This window comes from Mesoplodon densirostris, chromosome 17 (assembly GCF_025265405.1).
Source record: "Mesoplodon densirostris isolate mMesDen1 chromosome 17, mMesDen1 primary haplotype, whole genome shotgun sequence".
NCBI lineage: Eukaryota > Metazoa > Chordata > Mammalia > Artiodactyla > Ziphiidae > Mesoplodon > Mesoplodon densirostris.
Genome location: NC_082677.1, coordinates 5,237,383 through 5,252,783, shown reverse-complemented (window position 1 = coordinate 5,252,783; position 15,401 = coordinate 5,237,383). Strand labels below are relative to the sequence as shown.

The 15,401-nt window shown below is 54.4% G+C and overlaps 1 protein-coding gene across 1 annotated transcript; it reads right to left on the bottom strand.

Annotated features, from left to right (window-relative positions):
- Positions 1-8,826: 8,826 nt before the first annotated feature.
- PDX1 (pancreatic and duodenal homeobox 1) lies at positions 8,827-13,234 on the bottom strand. Its single transcript, XM_060080075.1, has 2 exons — positions 12,823-13,234; positions 8,827-9,272 (listed from the first exon to the last, which is right to left on the bottom strand). The coding sequence occupies exons 1-2, from the start codon at positions 13,232-13,234 to the stop codon at positions 8,827-8,829; spliced, it is 858 nt and encodes a 285-aa protein (XP_059936058.1).
- Positions 13,235-15,401: the final 2,167 nt, after the last annotated feature.

Sequence of the window (15,401 nt, the reverse complement as noted above, 5' to 3'; positions counted from 1 at the left end):
AGCTTTTTCTGCATCTATTGAGATGATCATAAGCTTTTTCTCCTTCAATTTGTTAATATGGTTTATCACATTGATTGATTTGCATATATTGAAGAATCCTTGCATTCCTGGGATAAACCCCACTTGATCATGGTGTATGATCCTTTTAATGTGCTGTTGGATTCTGTTTGCTAGTATTTTGATGAGGATTTTTGCATCTATTTATTTATTTTTTTAATTAAAAAACAATTTTTAAAGAATGGTGTTTTTTAAAAATATATATTTTATTTATTTATTTATTTGGTTGCACCAGGTCTTAGTTGCAGCTCGCGGGCTCCTTAGTTGCGGCTCTTGCCAGCTCCTTAGTTGTGGCACTTGGGATCCTTAGTTGTGGCTTGTGGGCTTCCTTAGTTGTGGCTTGCTGGCTCCTTAGTTGTGGCATGTGAACTCTTAGTTGCAGCTTGCATGTGGGATCTAGTTCCCTGACCAGGGATTGAACCCGGGCCCCCTGCATTGGGAGCTCAGTGTCTTAATCACTGTGCCACCAGGGAAGTCCCTTTTTAAATTAAAAAAAAAACTCCTCCCATTTTTAATTAGACAAACGACCATCCAGAATAAAGACTACACTTTCCAACCTGCCACCCAGCCACGAGTTTTCATGTAACTAAGTACTGTTCATGAAGTGTAAGCAGGTGTGGTGTCACTTCCTTGAAGTGTCATTAAGAAAAGGGGATGGTATTCATTTTTTATTGCTGCAAAGACAAATTACTACACAGAAGCACAGAATAACAAAAATGTATGCTCTCTCAGTTTCTGCAGGTCAAGAGCCCCCCTTTGGCTCAGCAGGTTTATCTGCTCTGGGTTTCACAAGGTCAAAATCAAGTTGCTGGCCAGCTGAGCTCTGCTAGGGAGGCTCTGGGAAGAACTTGGGTTGCTGGCAGAATCCAGGTCCCGTGGCTGTAGGACTGAGGTCACCAATTCCTTGCCAACGATCACCTGGAGGCATCCCTTAGCTCCTGGAGGCCTCTCTCCAGTCCTGGCACGTGGGTCCTCCATCCCAGAGCCAGTAATGGCACCTGGAATCCTCTCACACACAGAATCTCTCTGACTTTTCCTTCTGCTGAGCTCTTGGATTCCGGCTGGAGAAAGTTTTCTGCTCTTAAGGGTTTGTATGATTAGATTGGGCCCACCAGATAGTCCAGGATTAAGTTAAGGTCCCCAACTTAACTACATCTGTAAAGTCATTTTTGTCCTATAACAGAACATACCCACAGGTTCAAGGGATTACGAGGTGGACATCTTTCAGGGATCAGTATTCCACCCATCATAGGGGCCTACCCTTCTTCCTTTGTTTCTTCCCTCCTGCTGCTTAGAAAGTGGGTGTCATAGCTGGAGTGCCCTATGGGACCGTGAAATGAGGGGCAAATGTAGGGGTAGCAGAAAGGGAAGTCAAAGTAACCTGGGCCCCAGGCAATTCTGAAGCAGTATTCCAGGCCTGAATCACCTGCCTCCAGACTTCTGTGTAGGAGAGAAATTAACTTCACTCTTCAGCCTCTGCTATTTGGGGTTTCCAGTAGTCACAGCCAAACCTAACCACACAGTAACATCTAAGGAAATGACTTATTAAGGAGGTTAGGGACAATCACCTATTTTGGGGAGCCTATGGACCCCTAAACGAATTCCACTTTGTAAAGAGACTTTCTATCTTTGGTCAACAGACAATCCCTAAACTAGTTCAAACATGTATACCTTTCATATAAAGCTAGTTGAATTGGGGCATCAGTGCTGTCTGAACTGTAACTTCAGCATGACTGGCTTTGCCTCTTTATTTGATGGAGTTAGTAGTTTATTTTTGCTTCTGCTAGGTCAGCACCAATGTTGTTTTTCAGCCCAGACACTCTCTTGTGAAGATACAGGACAATACCTAGCTACCCCCATCAGAGGGAGGATCTGAGGACCCAGACTAAAGGGCACACATTCATTTTGTGTCACTTGTTGTCAGCTCTGAGGTCTTCTGAGCGAAGTGCCGTCCCTGCTCTAGCTAGACGAGAAAGACCTCAGTTTTGTGTCACTTGTTGTCACCTCTGAGGTCTTCTGCGTGAAGTGCTATCCTTGCTCTAGCGAGATGAGAAAGACCTCAGTTTTGTGTCACTTGTCAGCTCTGAGGTCTTCTGAGCTAAGTGCTGTCCTTGCTCCAGCGAGATGAGAAAGACCTCAGTTTTGTGTCACTTGTTGTCAGCTCTGAGGTCTTCTGTGCGAAGTGCTATCCTTGCTCTAGCGAGACGAGAAAGACCTCAGTTTCTGGAGGAACCGCCCCACCCACCTGTGTATGTGCTCTTACATACATGATTGTATTTAACCCTCACTCAATCACATGAGATCGCATTTCGGTAATTCACAGGCGAGTAGACAGGCTCAGAGGGATTAAGTTATTTGCCCTTGTTCAGAAGACCCATAAATAGTGGATGCGGATGGAGAAGTTAAACCCTTCCCAGAGCGCTGAGAACCAGCACTGTTAATTTCTGTATTTGTCCAGAGATCCTCCTCTCTCTTCTCCACTGGATCTCAGGACAACAGGCGTCATGAAAGTTGGCTTGTGCTTTACAAAGTCTGCGTGTTTGTGTGTCTCTTCATCTAGAGGAGAAATAATCTGTACTTCTGGTCTAGAAAATTAGACTTTCAACATTAAATTAAAATAAACCTGCATTTATTTATTGCAATAAATTCAATTGTACAGTATTTTTGATTTGTTTTTAAATCTTGGAGATTATTTTGTACATTTTATTGTGTTTCTAGAACACTGAAGTGGAAATAGTTCCATGTAATATAGCAATTTCAAATTGGCAGTATATCCAGACATATCCAGATGTGTGAAACTTCTGAATTTTTTAGAGCATGTATAAGTAGGAGAAATGATTTTTCAAACTCTCATTACCTTGGACATAAGACTAATTGAGAATTCAGGAAAATATTAGAATTTATTCAAATGGTATAAATTACAGCAAAAACACAATTTTGTCTGTGTAATTATGACTAGATGTGAGAGTTCAGTGTATTCTTTAATGCAGACAAGAATCTTGACTGTATGCTGATGAAACAGCATATATTTAAGGTATTTATATGTTCTGTGTTTAGGGAAAGACTAAACAATTCAACTTGAAAGTGAATTATAAAATATTGCTTAAGGCTAGAGCGATCTATGCTTTCAAAAGCCATAGCATTTCACTTATAGAGAAAAATAATTTTAGTTAAAAAGGAATAAAATGTTATTGTCCATTCTATCTCATGATATATAAATGTAGCATACTTTAATATGGGAACCTGGCATTGGCAGGTAATCCCTAGGTAGCCTCAAAGACCTGTATCAGTCACTTTCACTCTCTAAACAGCTACTGGTAGCTACTATTTGTAGAGCTTGACCTCTTCTTCCTACTCGGAGTCACCCACAGATCCTTTCCCCGCAGCTGTCCACAAGCTGCTACAAGCTGTCCACATGTAGCAATTTTCTGAAGGCTGGCTGCCAGCTGAGTGGCTCCATCACTCCCAGTTCTTTTTCAGGGAAGCCTTTCTGCTTCCTGCTGCCCTGCCTCAGTTTCCCATTAGGTTTATTGCTCCCCCATCTAGCTTGTCAGAATGGCTTTGAGTAAAATTTGATTTAGTGTTAACCCAGAACTTCCCTCTTCTGACCCTTCTAAGTACTTGATTTTCAGGAGGGTTTCTAGGTGATGCTGTTGAAGTATGAAAGACCTCAGTTGTGAACTTTTTTCTTAGAAAAACAATTTTAATTCCTTATGCAATCGTGCAATACTTCAGCAATCAGCCAGCTTCTACCAAAGTTCCAACTTGTGTTCTTCTAAAGACAGCTTTTCCTGCCTGCAAACACTGTGTCAACACAAAGAATTGAGACAGTTACCTGAGTGGACAGTTTTCATCAGCAGCAATGTCATCAGGCCCTTGGGAGATGGCTGCGCTGGGCGGGGAAATAAAAAGAGTATATAGTAAGGTGTCCGTGGTTCCTGCCTACACACTGATCATTGTCACCACTGCAGTCCACATAAGACATACCCTAAACACATGCACACAAATGCACACAGGCCAACAAGCAAACCCAGACACACGAAGATAGACTCACCCTAAGACACACACACACCTACACAGAAACCCAGATCTGGGGAAAAAGAGAAGGAGGAAGAGAATGGGAATGGAAGAACAGGCAGACTTCCCCGACTTGAAAGGGCAGTGCCATACTTAGATTTCATTCAAACTTAAATGCATTGAACGGAACTAGTTGAAGGGGACGATATGGAGAGAGTGACGGCCCTGGACGCAGGGCCAAGATTAATCTGGGAAATCAAAGCAGCCTTTGTGGTTCAAAAGGAGAAATTTGGGGAACCTGAGTGACTCCTATGGACTCTGATCAATTCACCGATAATCAGTCCAATCTCCGACTGGGACGACCATCAGGCAAGCAACTGTACGGCTTCCAGAGGTGTCCGGCACAGACAGTAAGAGCCCAGTAAACCTTGCTGGATGCATTCAGGCGCCAGTCCCGGATCGAAAGGGGCAAGTGAACTGCAGATGCGAAACCCGTTGAAAACAATAGGCAGGACCTGAAATCACCACCAACTCAGACGTTGTTGTTGCGTGGTATGAATTTGGCTTTTAAGGTGAGAACGTCTTCGAGTAACCGTAAGCAAAACGACAGGAAGGACTTTATCGCGAAAGAAAGGGGGACTTTGTCGGGCACTCTTGCGGCCGGACACCATGAGACCCGACGCTGTGCACGAGGAGGCCCGGGATCCTTGACCCCGGCTCCGGCTCCCCGTGGCTCCTGGTGTTGGATGTGTGTGTGGCGCGGAGGCCGCGCGGGATCTTCCGCAGCCCGGGACTACAGTCGTGGGCTTGAGCGCGGACAGTGCTGCAGCCGCCTGGTCTGCGCGCGCTATCGGCGCCCGGCGGCGCTCCACGATCGTACCTCGCCGCGGATGGAAGATTCCGGGAGGAACGGTGGGGTTCGTGGTCCAGCGGGGATGCCCTTCGGGGAGTGGCGGACGTGGAGACGCCGGCGGGGAGACGGGGATGCTGCGGCGCTCGGGCCGGCGCGCGCTCGCTGCGGCTGCGCTCTGCATTGGCCGAAAACCCGTCTCCCTCCGCGCCGAGGCCGCTTTCTCGGGCGTTCGCCGTGTGCGTCTGTTCACTGAGGCCGAGGAGCGCGCCGTGCCCGAGGAGCAGACGGAGGCTAGCAGCCCCACAGCGGAGGTGGGTACCGCGGTCACCTCGGGTTCCGGCGCCCGGCGGTAGCTTGAGTGGCCGAAAGAGGCCGGGCTGGCTGATTTGTTTCGGGCTCCAGGGAGGTCTCACTGTTCAGGACTCCTCACTCGAGAGTCTGGGCCGCGCGCGTGGGCGCGGCTGGCAGGTCCGAGCGCCCCAGCGCCCCGTCCGCCGAGGGTGGCCGAGCAGACTCGGAGACGCGCACGTCCAGCCGCACGCGGGTCGCCCGGTGGGGCCTGACCTGGACCCAGCGGCCGGAGGGGTCGGGACTACGCGCTCCGTCCCGCTTCGGGTGAGGCCCCGCGTGGCTCCGGCCCGAGCTCGGTCGCCCTCTTTCCTCTCTTCCGGGCCCATCTGGCGAGCCGGGCTCCGCTCTCCGCCGCCTCCCTGGGTCTCCCTGGGAGACCGGCCTCTAATGGCAACTACACTTCGCCGCCGCCACCACGTGTCCTGGCGACTGTGCGCCAGGTCCGGTAATACATTTGAAGGACATCATCTCATTTCGTCCTTGTGCTGAGCCCATTTTATGGAAAGGGAAACGCAGAATTCAGGGATTTGTTCCAGGGCCCGCGTAGTTAAGGGGTGGGGGGACCGAAAGCCGGGCCTCTTCTGCGCGGAGGCACCAGCCCCGGCGGCCGGGTCCCCAGCCCAGCAGAGCGGCAGAGCCGCACGCCGGCCGGAGTCTGACCGCGGCCTCCGCCGCCGAGCCCGGCCCCGGGCGGCCCGCGCCTCTTCTCCTCGGGTTGGCGAACCCTGGAACCCCCAGCGGGGAGGCCGCGGCGCGCGGGGAGGCCCGGAGCCTCGGAGAGGGCGGCGGCTTCCGCGTGGAGCCCTGAAGACCTCCTTGGCTTCCGAGGACAAGCCTCCGCACCTCCACCAACCGGGCGGCCGAACTCCAGCAGGTAGGTCCTCCCTCCACCCCACAGCATCAGCTTCCCTGGTGCCAGATAAGGACAGCCTCTCCTGGTGAAGGATGCTGTGGGCAGTCTGTTTATGAGGAAGGGCGGCGTTAAAACCAGGACGCGCTCAGTAAAGATCAGTGGTTGTATGAACAAGAGGAGGTTTGTCAAAGGAGAGGGGCTGCAAGAGACTCGGGAAGCCTCTGCAGCTGCGATTCCCCAGCTGCTTCCGAAAATGATGATGATAATAAAACAACCAATATTTGTGCAGGGATAACTATTTCTAGATACTGAATTAAGCGCTTTACATGTATTCTTTGGTTTAAACCTCACAAGTCTATGAGGTGGTATCCACTTTCACTATACGGATGAGAAAACCCAGGCAGGGGGAAGTGGAGTAATTTTATCAGGGTCACGGCTGGTATTTGAGGGACCCGAGGTCTGAACGCAGTCTTGCTAGACTCCAGAGCCCAGGCGGGTGTGCAGAGCCTGCAGGGGCTCACAGCCCTCAGCAGCTGGGAGACGTCTCGCTGATGAGGAAGTTCTCCTTTCTGATCCACAGAACCTTCTTTTATTCGGAGGGGCGTTATGACTCGATTTCTCTCTCTCTCTCAAGAAAACCGCACAGGGCTTCCCTTGTGGCGCAGTGGTTGAGAGTCCGCCTGCCGATTCAGGGGGCACGGGTTCGTGCCCCGGTCCGGGAAGATCCCACATGCCGCGGAGCGGCTGGGCCCGTGAGCCATGGCCGCTGAGCCTGCGCGTCCGGAGCCTGTGCTCCGCAACGGGAGAGGCCACAGCAGTGAGAGGCCCGCGTACCGCAAAAAAAAAAAAAAAAAAAAAAAAAAAAAAAAAAAAAAGAAAGAAAGAAAACCCGCACAAAAAACCATAACAACAAAAACCAAAAAGCAGAAGCCAAAACCACCAACAAAGCAAAAACAAACCCTGCATCTCTTTGCAAACGAAGATAATAGCGGCGACTCTTGGGAGTGAGCCGTTGTCTCGGAACCGGTGGAAACACTGGGGAGGCGCCTTCAGGCGTGCACTGGGGCTGTGCTGCCCGTCCAAGGGCCGCGGGGAGGAGCAGGGTGGCCCGGAGGTTGGAAGCCCACCAAGTCGGGGCCTGTGTGCCCCTAACACAAGACACTCTTGGCCCTCAGGCTCCAGGGGTGGAAACTCATCCAGAGCAACACTTCATTCGGAGAAGCCCCCGAAAAAGTCCTCGCCTGGACGGCCGCTTTGGGTGTTTCTCTGCCGCCCTCGGTGCGGGGCCGGGTGGAAGCTTCGGCCCTGCGCTTATTCATCGACAGCCTGCCACCCTCCGAACCCCCCCGGGAAATTAATTCATTTTCAGAAGTGACTCCTAAATTTACAAAGAAACAAAACACCCCAAAATCCACCTGCTGATACGCTTTCCCAACCTAAAACCCAAACGTGGTGTCTAGGTTTTCCCTGGTTAGTGCCCCCCCCCAAAAAAATGCTGCTTTAATTTTTTAAATGAATTGGAATCATTGCACTGAAAGGAGGGTTTGATACAAAGCAAGCGGAATCAGTTTTCTTCTCTTTCCACGTTATCTGTATTTATTAAGCGTTTTCCACAAACATCACCTGAACACGAGGCTCAGACCCTGAAACAAGCAACTGACCTGGAAACCACAGACCTGTTTGCAAAGAACTGTTAGGTCATTTAAAAACTTTAAATAAAAATAACCATCTTGCCTCAGATTCCCCAACCACATACATTTTCATCATCTCTAAGGATGAGGAAGTCATACCCTGTGGATAGTTTCCAAGGTGGGTCAGGCCACCCTGATTGTCCCCACACAGTCTTCCCCGCCCTGAGATCAGGAACCACATCCCCATCTGGAATAGAAAGCTCCAAATATCTTCAGTGTAGTGAGTGCTCAGGGGCCGTCTTTCTTCCCCAAAGCCTTCGCTCCAGGCCCATCTCCCCTTGCCGTCTCTGGGAGTTCTGGCACACGGGTGTACAGCAATGCTGCCGCCGCTCCTGCACCCCAGCCCTGCCACTGCCTAGCCATGCTTGCAAGACGTTCTTTTCTTCAGAGGAAAGAGGTGGAGGCTGAAGGATGTGCACTGGTGAAGGATGTGGTTCTGCTAGAAGGATTATAAAAGAAGAAGAGGAGAAGGAGGAATTATTCTATTCCATGGGCATTGATTTCACTAGGTCTTTGAAACTTCAGATGTTTCCTTTCAGTTATTTCTAAACGTTAAGGCAGAGGCTGGAGTAAAAATGGCTCTGTTCCCTGAGCAGGTTGAGGCGCTCCATCCAGTTTGCCTGCTGTGTTGGGGACGGTTCCAGTTTGTATAGTTTCTGTTGTCTTTTGAAGAGCCGGCTTCTCTAAAGAGGTCCACGGTTCTGGAGTGATGGCACCTGCACGGCAGCACAGACGTTGCCAATCCAACAGTATCACCCAGAGAGGCCCCGGATATTTCAGAAAACGTCTCTTCTCCTTCCAGAAGGTGGGCCAGCGTCTCCCCACCGCGCCCCAGTTGCCACTAGGCGCCTCAGAGCCCGGGCTCTCCCCTCCAGTCTGGGGTGGGCCGCCCAGCTCCTGCCCCAGCGAACGGCCTGGACCGGTGGTCACACCCGGGGTCCTGGGTCCGCTCCTCCCTCCTTTGCGGGTGGTTGATGCCACCCGGCAGGGAGGAGCCCCATCTCTCACCGAGATTCTTTCGGTCGCAGAGGCGCCACACTGGAAGGCTGAGGCGACGCGCTAAGGCCAGGCGGCAGGCGGCCCTCTCGGGCGGCGGCGGGGACCGCGGGCGGCACAGCACCCCCGGGGGGCGGCGGGGGCGGCAGCGCCAGCAGCTCCTCGCCCGAGGTCACTGCGCAGTCCTGCTCGGGCTCCGCGTCCCTACCGCCCACGGCCACGGTCCCGCCGCTGCGCTTCTTGTCCTCCTCCTTTTTCCACTTCATCCGGCGGTTTTGGAACCAGATCTTGATGTGTCTCTCGGTCAAGTTCAGCATGACGGCCAGCTCCACCCGGCGCGGCCTGGAGATGTATTTGTTGAACAGGAACTCCTTCTCCAGCTCCAGCAGCTGCGCGCGAGTGTAAGCGGTGCGCGTCCGCTTGTTCTCCTCCGGCTCCGCTGCGTAGGCACCGCCTGCGGGCGACACAGCACGTGAATGTGGTCCCTGATCCCTGGCTTCTCCTGCCTGTCCCCACCCGTGCAGCCCAACCCTTTTGCCCCAATCCTATGAGCCCTGGCCCATTCCCAGCCGCTCCGGCCACCGAGCTCAGGCCCTCTATCCGAGAGCCCAGTCTGGGGCACGCAGCCCTTCCCTAGTAAGGTTTGCCTTTTCTTGGAGGTCAAAGCTGCATGGGTTCTTTCCGTGGCTCTAGAATGTGTTCAACGAGTGGTTCTAGAATGTGTTCACTTAAGCACTGTTTGGGTTGGTGCTGATTAAAATGCACATAATATCTAAACCGACTGGATTCTACCAAGGCAAAAAAATGTCTTTAATACAGTACTTAAAAAAAAACTTTCTGACGATGACCCACAGTAACAAATACATTTCAAATCATCACCCAGTTCACACACTGATATGTATAACTGCCACACAAAAAAATTTAGGACCTTAAATCAAACTTTACCACCTATGATGCTATCTAATTTCTCCTATTGTTTACTGTTTCATTAAAAACAAGGTTTCAACCCAGTAAATGGATTTCACGACCGACTAATGGGTGCAACCTTCAGTTTGAAAAACCTTGAGCTAATAAAGTTCCCGAGGATATGACATATATTGTCATATCTGACCATATATTATCTCTCTATCAAGTTATATTGTTGTAGTCAGCCCCAACTCAAGAACTGGTAAATTCTCTATAATTGTAATTCTAACCTTGGCTGGGCACCTGCCCTGGACGAGAAGGGAAACCATTCTGAGCCCCCGGAGAAGGTCAACCCCAGCCTCTGTGTCCTGGGCCCCAAATGCTGGCCAAGGCAGGAGGGGAGGCTAGGGAGGGGAGACTCGGGGCTGGATCCCCCACTGGGGAGCTGAGAGCCGAGCAGGGTAGAGGAGCCCCGAGCCCGGGTGGTGAGGAAGCGACAGCCAGGCCCGGCCTGGTAGATTAGCACCGCTCACCCGGTGTTTGTGGCTATGCACCTCCAAGCCCTGATCTTTTCCTTTCTGGGTGACATGCGGACTGCGCCCAGGGTGTGGACTCTGGGGCACTAACTTCCAGCAAAACACGGGGAAGAGGCCTAAATCGGCGTGTAGGTAGGGCAGAGGTATGTGACATTTCTCCTGTGACTGTTGGCTAGAGTTCAAAAGCTAGTGTGTGTGTTTCTGGAATACAACCCACCAGGGGTTTCCCCCCAGGCCAAAAGGAGGTTCCCAGAAGCCAAGGCAGAGGCTCCTGTCCGAGTCAGCAGAGTCCTGCTTGCTGGGGGCGTCTCTCGGAGTCTGAACACTTTCAGGCCTTCCTTGGCTTGGGAGAGAAACGAGGGAGCCTTAAAAGAACATCTAAAAAGGTCCTCTGAAGTTCGTAAATTCAACCCACAACCTCGCGGGGCTTTGGCTCTTTTTCAGCAGCCTCCCCAAAGCGCTCTGAGAGGCTGCTCAAGGCCCACTAGCCCAGGGGTGCTGTGCCTAGGACGAGTTGGCAGGGGGCGAAGGCGTAGGATGGAGGCTGTTGGTGGTTTGGGGAAGACGTCAGGGCCCCCAGTCTGCACCGTTCTCCAAGGCGCAGTGGGGAGGCGTTTAGGGGCAAGCCCGCCAGCAAGGCAGCCGCCGTTCATTTCTTAGGGCGAGCGTTTTGGAAGTTCCCGTTGTTACTAGTATGCATATCCGATCTACGTATAAAGGCCCTTTGGTTACTTCTTTCTCTCCAGGGGTGTGAAACCTCAGTAAGAGCGGGCAGGCGGGCTCCCAGACCCTTGAAGTTTGGTTCCTTCCAGAGTTTCCGGGGAGGACGGCCCTGGCCGCAGCAGCATCCTGCAGGCAGCTGCCCGGAGGGCGCCTCCCGCCCCCCAGCCCCTGGCGGGTTGAGCCTGCAGTGGGTCAGAGGGCGCAGGCAAAGGCCCCTCCGACCGCGACCCTCCAGCCCGAGGAAGTCACCCTTCCAGAAGCTACCCCATGCCCCGGCAAGGCTGCCGGTTTTCCCTCGGGTTTTCCTTTCCGGTTCTTTCGGTCCGCCCGGGCCCAAGCTCCACCGGAGCAGCTGTAACACCCCCGGGAGGTGGGAAGTTACCCCACCGCGGAAATCCTTTTTCGGATCCTCCCTCGCATTCTTCCTGGGGAAGCCGCGAGGAGGGCCGGGGATTCGAGAAATGCGCGCCCCCAGCCCCCAGCACACCGCGGGAAGGGGGCCCGGGCGGGAGGCAGCTCCTGGCAGGAAACTACGGACTGGGAGTCCCGTGCCCACGGCCTGGGGACGCCGGCCTCCCGCCTCCCAGGAATCCCGCATTTGCCAAGGCTCCGAGGCCTTTGGCCGCGGCCGCGCGGGCTGAGTAAGGGTCGTGCGGAGTTTCGCCGGCGGTGGGGAAGATCGCGGCCGAGTTTGGACCCTGTCCTGCCTCAGGACCTGCCCGGTCCCCACACAGCCTTCGTGAGAGACTGGGGAGAGGCGAGCCCCGGGGACGAGCCTGGATCCCCCCAAGCCCCTCTTGGCTGCGCCAGGGGCAGAGTTGGGCAGGCTAGCCAGACTCGGCAGACGGGGGCCGAGGATTCCCGGGGCGGGGGGCGCGGGCACCTCCAGCCTCTCTCCCCTGACTCCCGACTGTTAGTTGGAAGGAAGAGAAAAGTCCACTATTTGCAGTGCAGGTGTGACTAGAAGTGGCTTCGGCACGGAAGCGATAAGACTGTGTGGCTGCGGCACAGGCCGCGCCAGAACTCGCCGCCGGCTCTGGGCTGGGAAGACCTTCCGTTACAGGCCGGCGCCCGGGGCCCCCTGTTTCGCCTGTGCCAGAGGGCATCTCCTTCCTCGAACGGACTGGCAGGGACGCAGCGCGGGGAGAGCCCGTCAAACACTTCCGTTGGTTCAAAAGTGAATGAGCATCGCAGACGCCTCTCCCAGCTGCTTGGCTTCGAGGGTGAGCGACCAGTCCTCGGCCCTGCTGTGACCCCCCAGCCCCGGCCGCTGGACACCTTTGCACACTTGGGTACGGCTTTCCTTCCCTGATTTTCTGCACCTACTTAGTGCCCCTGAGATGGCCTGGCTTTCTTTACTGGAGCCGCCCGCGGGGGTTGGGGGCGGTGCTCAAGGCGAGAAGGGGCCCGGGGCTCCGAAGGCGCGCTCCGGACGGGCCGGGAGCATCCCAGAGCCCTGCTCGGCTCCCTCGACGCGCACTCCCGGGAGTCCTGGGCGGGCGGACCCCCAGCTGGGGCAGGATTGGAGGGTCCGAAGCCTTGAGCTCGGCCAGGCCTAGGCTCGCAGGGAGCGCGCGGGCTCCTGGAGTTCAGCGGACAGGGAAGGAAGGACTTTAGGCTGCCAGGAAGAGAGCCGAGTGGGAAAGACGCTCCAAGTTGGACCAGAAAAGCGCTTCTTTGCAAAATGGCCTTGTTAGCTCCCTGTATGCTTTAGTCCGACTCTAGGTTATCCATAGGGTCTGGGGACGCAAACTGGGAGAGAGTCCTGGGAAGCGCTTGGAGATAGGGGCAGCCGGGCGGAGAGAGGGTGAGGACAAAGCGGGCGGGAGCCAGGCTTACCTGCCCACTGGCCTTTCCACGCGTGAGCCTTGGTAGACTTCATCCACGGGAAGGGCAGCTGGACGCGGCAGGGCTCCTCCAGGGCGCCGGGCTCAGCTCCATCCGGGAAGGGCCCGGCCGGCGGGCGGGGGAGCGCGAGCTGAGCCGGGAGGTGGTGGTGGAGGTGCGCCACCGCGGGGTCATCGGCGAGCGGGGGCACCTCGTACGGGGAGATATCCGGGGGGCTTCCCTGCTCCAGCGCGCCCAGGGCGCCGGGGAATGGAGGCGGCGGCGGCGGCGGCGGCGGGGGCTGGCGGCCCATGTACAGGCACGCAGGGGGGCTGGCGCTGAACTCTGGCGCCGGGCCCCGCTGGAACGCGCAAGGGTCCTTGTACAGCTGCGTGGCCGCGTAGTACTGCTCCTCGCCATTCATGGCTGCCGCCCGGCCTTGGAGACCAGGAGAAGGGGGCTGGAGCCAGGGACTTGGAGCTGTGCGGCGCTCCCACTCCCGGAGGCACCCCTGCAGCTTTGACAGCTCGGCACAGCTCGGAGAGGTGACCCGGTGCCGGCGGGACGGGCGGGCGGCCGCCGCGCCATAGGCTCCACTGTGCCCCACGTGGCTCAGCCTGAGGCCATTATTGGCCTGGCTGGCTGCCTTAAGAAGCCGGGCCCAGGTACCCACTAGCGCCTGAACGTTTCAGTTTTCTCTCTCAGCCGAGTTTACTACACCTGTATGTGCAGTTGGCAGTACTCGCCAAAGTGGGGCACGAATGAGATTATTAGACCTTCTGTTCATTTATAGAAACATATTTTCCTCATACGTTAAACAGTCTATTTTCCTTGTACGTTTGATAATGTACATATTAGTTCATTGGTATAATTTATAAATATACATCTGTTGCGGTTGTACACAGACTTTTAAAAAATTGTTAGGGAATACGGTCAAAAAATTTGAGGACCCCAGCTCTACAGGTCGGAAGCAGTTGGTTCTATTTTATTTATGAGACTTGTACACAACCACGAGTGATGTCAGTGAACTGGCACGTAAAGATCCAGGAGTCGCAGTATGTTTTTGCCTGTGGCTGTGCTCCGGGGATTTCTGGAGTGTAAACTATAACTTCAGAAGCATTCACAGTGGCTTCTAAATTTTTTAAAAGGGAAAGGCATTATTAATTTTTGATTTGGGGAAATTAGGGCTCATTTGGCCAGCTCAGAATGCAGATTCCTACAGGGGCAAGGGGGAAAAGAAGTAGCGTCCCCTCTTGTGTCTGGGAGGGGGGCAGGGGGTTGGCACCCGGTTTCCAGATCCTTGATGGCTCCCCACGGATCCCGAGACCTGGCCGGAGTCCGTCAGCTGCAGAACGTCGATTCCCGCGTCCGACTGAGACAAGGCAGGCCTGGGAGAGGAGCGTTCAGAAAAGAAATAAAAGCGCAGCGTTTTTATGACAATGTCAGTGTTTGGCTCCCACCGATTCGGTAACTTCTGGGCCCTCTGGGGTCCTCACTGAATAGAGACGCTTTTTCGGATCCAGTGGTGCAGACGGACTATCTCCGAGTCGCGTTGGCACACAACCTCGGACCCAGGCAGGATCAACGCCGCCGACCGGTTCGCCTTAGGCGTCCTGCCGAAGTGACCACAGTCCTCGAACCGCCACGAGGGTTTTAGAAAAACTGGACACCATAGCAGAAAAGCCTGGGCAAGAGGGAGCGTGAACCACAAGGAACCAGCAAGAGAAAATCACTGCACTGACTTTCCTAAACTGCAAACTACATCCAGTCCTTTACGAGGTAGATTTAATGTTTCCTCCTGGTGGAAATATACGAATGAATACGGATTGAGTGTGCTACCCTGAAATACGCCTCGTTTTCATTAAAAAGCACAAGCTAGTTGGGAATCTGGACTTCTCTGCAGATTCCTTGTCTTGTGAGATGCTGGTGCCGTGTCAACATCTGTGTTGGGATGAGCGCTGGGCACCGAGTGGTCCCCGCGACGGTGGGGACGCGCGCAGCTCCGGGGGATCGTCGGGGCACCGGCTCTCGCCAAAGGGCAGGCTGAGAGCGGCCGGGCAGCGTGGGGGAGTTCCGGCGATTTCTTCAGGGAAAAGGGCCACCTGCAGTCCGAGGGGGCCAGGGAGCGAAAGGCCGTGGGACCCGCGCACCTAATCTCTCCGCGCCCGCGTCAATGAGTCCATTGTTCGCGGCGTCCGCGGAGGACCCGCTATCACCGGCCGCGAGCGACCACATCGATCAGGAGGGCAGGGCTGGAGGGGGGTTGCCGGGCCGCGGCATGTTGACCCTCGGAGATAATCTGCCGAGTCGCCGCGGGTTGACTTGGCGACGTGGTTATGAGCGGGCGGCAGCACCGCTTGGGACAAAGATCGGCCACCTTTTCCCTCCCTCCCCCTCTCTTTCTTCTCTTCCTCTCGCTCGCCTCCTCGGCGGTCCCTCTACTCGGGCGCTCCAGCAGCCCCCTCCTCCCCCTCCGCTGCTGCGGCCTCGCCCGCCCCTCCCCCCAGATCCAGAGTGTTTACTTTGCACTTCTTGTCTAATTGCACATTTCTGTAAATTGGTCTCCATTTCGATGCTTCATTTGCTCCCAT